This window comes from Oculina patagonica, chromosome 7 (assembly GCF_052425735.1).
Source record: "Oculina patagonica isolate OP01 chromosome 7, crgOcupat, whole genome shotgun sequence".
Classification (NCBI taxonomy): Eukaryota; Metazoa; Cnidaria; class Anthozoa; order Scleractinia; family Oculinidae; genus Oculina; species Oculina patagonica.
This window is the reverse complement of record NC_135764.1, coordinates 24,741,804-24,744,336: the sequence shown is the minus strand read 5'-3', so window position 1 is coordinate 24,744,336 and position 2,533 is coordinate 24,741,804. Positions and strand designations below refer to the sequence as shown.

Below are 2,533 nucleotides of genomic sequence, written 5' to 3'. Positions count from 1 at the left end.
ATGGCTTATATTCTTGGTTTTCTGCCGCTGTTTGCCATTCTACTGCTTACCGTCGCAAATTCCAACTGTCAGTGTGTGAGTGAAATGTGCGAGAAAACCTCTCTTTCACTCAGGGCCAACACCAAGCATAACTATACACTTGATGGTTATGTCCTTGAGACTTTAAGCCTCGAGAACTGGCAGGTTTGTTTTAACACATGTTTGAAGAATTGTCAATGTCTCTCGTTCAACTTCAACGAGGTTAATACAACTGAAAACTGTGAGCTAAACGATGCTTACACTAAACTGGCACCAGAAGCACTGAGAGAAAAGGAAGGAGTCGTCTATTACGAACCAGTGAGGAATTATTACGACAAGAATGTAAGTGAATAGTTTTCAACAGTACATCTAATAGCTGTTTTCTTACTAACTTTCTGTTCGATGAGAAAAATAAAACCGTTTTAAGTAACACTTACCATGGCCATGAAAAGCAAAAAAATGATGTGTTTATCGATTTAATATTATCGAAGGAAAGATAATATTCTTAAATGCACAGAGCTACAGGTCTAACGGATACGATGGCTAGATTTCACTTCTATCCATGCGGGCGAATTTATGAAGAGTTGTGAATGTGATCAAATTTCCAAACCAGTTTATCACTTTAAACAACAGATATGACGAATTTCGAGTTGCCTCAACATATTCTACCAAGTTTCTTTAGATTATTCTTGGGCAAAGTGGGCATTGTCATTGTATACAAGCTAATTTGGAAGTTTCAGCATTGTTCCCCTTCCTCCTTAAAAACGTTGCAAACACAGAATGTGATTTAGTTACAAGTTCAATTGGAGTAAAAGTATTGACGGCTTTATTTGAATAACTTTTCAATTAATTGCAGTCATTGATGGTGGACATTGGTTTTCAAAATTGTCTTTTGTTTATTTAAATTTATTTTGTCTTCTGTCTCCTAGGGTGTTGCTCATCAAACCTGCTCGAAGCCAACCTGTCATAACAAGTGTTGTGACTCCGCCCCCTGTCAACATGGCGGCACGTGCAGTGAGGTATGTGACGTCAACAACAGAAGATTCAACTGCACATGTCCTCCGGGCTACACGGGACACAGATGCCACTTCCCATTTCGTTCGTGTAAAGACATCATGCTGACCAACACAGAACATATCAATGGAATCTACAACATTTTGGACGAACATAACAAATCGTTCTCAGTCTTCTGCGACTTTGCTTCCGAGCCTGGTGCCGCATGGACTCTTATCCAGTCCCACTCTTTAGAAAACAATGACGCGTTCAGCCTTAAACCGTTCTACCAGCACGACATGCCAATCAACCAAGAAATGCCTGAGTGGGACAGCTACCGGCTGTCAATGTCACGTATGCAGACTATCCAGGACGATTCCACTCACTGGCGAGCCACTTGCAATTTTCCCACCAGTGTCGTTGACTACCAAGATTATATTCGTGTGTCGCTGGAAAGTTTGGATTTGCTGGTGAAACCTGAAGCCAGCAAGTTTTGTCTTCTGACCGAGTTCGTCAATGTCCGTGGAGACGAGTGCGTCAACTGTACAGTCTTGGTTGGTTACGGTTCGGGGCCTGGAAAGACCCTTCATATGGACAGTTACTATGGCCCAACTAAAGGCTGTGATTTCGGTGGCGGAATATTTGACGAAGATAACTTTGGTAACTACGGAACACAGAACTCTGCTTTTCGCTGCACTTCATCGATGAGTTCCACAACTCAGTTCTGGCTAGGAAGTTTTTAGTCATCTATTCTCACCTGTCTCCCTCACACCTATTGTTGAGTATGGGCACCAACAGTCTCGATCTGTTGAATGATTCAAACCTAATAAGAGAATTGCCTATAACTTGTTCAATTAAACATTGTGCTGAAACAAGTTGCCATGCATGCTATGTTTTGTTTTTTGTATGCAGTTTAAACTAAATGTTAAATGTTAGCGTTTTTATATAGTCCATGTAAACAAATTCTGTACATGATTTACAATCTTTTGCCACAAAAGGCGCCAGCTGATTTCGTTATCTTTGGCGTTTGCAAAATCTCTGGGTGTTTACTTTTTAAAAATGATCGACCATATTTACTCTTTGTCAATCACACGATATTTCAACACATATAAAAGTACACTTATTATAATATGGATGTGGTATGATCATAGAGGAGAATTGAAGCATCTGAAGGTCAAATAATTTTTTTCTCTCTCTTATTCATAAAACACATGACATTTAGTTGCAGCTATTTGCCTCTATATGACGTAGTTACCTCTAGTAGCTTTTTGGAGCGACAAAGAAGCACGCCTGCCTTCCTTTTTTTTTTCTTTCACATTGTGTCTCAAATTAGTTTGTAAAAGCTAAATACTGTTGTCACTTTAATAAGGCCTTTCATTACATCACATTACATTTCTCATCCCAAGATTCAAGAGTGGCTGTTTATGTGTCGTTGATGACTTATTGAGAGCTAACGAAAAAATTCAATTTATATTTCCCACTGAGCTTTCATTTTCCCTACAATGAGCAATTTTTCGCACAA

The 2,533-nt window shown here is 39.4% G+C and overlaps 1 protein-coding gene across 1 annotated transcript; it reads left to right on the top strand.

Annotated features, from left to right (window-relative positions):
- On the top strand, window positions 1-1,851 carry LOC144659316 (uncharacterized). The gene is made up of 2 exons (XM_078519731.1): window positions 1-360; window positions 948-1,851. The coding sequence occupies exons 1-2, from the start codon at window positions 1-3 to the stop codon at window positions 1,752-1,754; spliced, it is 1,167 nt and encodes a 388-aa protein (XP_078375857.1). The 3' UTR covers window positions 1,755-1,851.
- Window positions 1,852-2,533: the final 682 nt, after the last annotated feature.

What these genes read in the sequence shown, in the direction of transcription:
- LOC144659316 (XM_078519731.1), top strand. Translation starts at nt 1, where the DNA reads ATGGCTTATATTCTTGGTTTTCTGCCGCTGTTTGCCATTCTACTGCTT. An exon ending in GGAATTATTACGACAAGAAT is followed by an intron (nt 361 to 947) that starts GTAAGTGAATAG and finishes TCTGTCTCCTAG; the next exon opens with GGTGTTGCTCATCAAACCTG.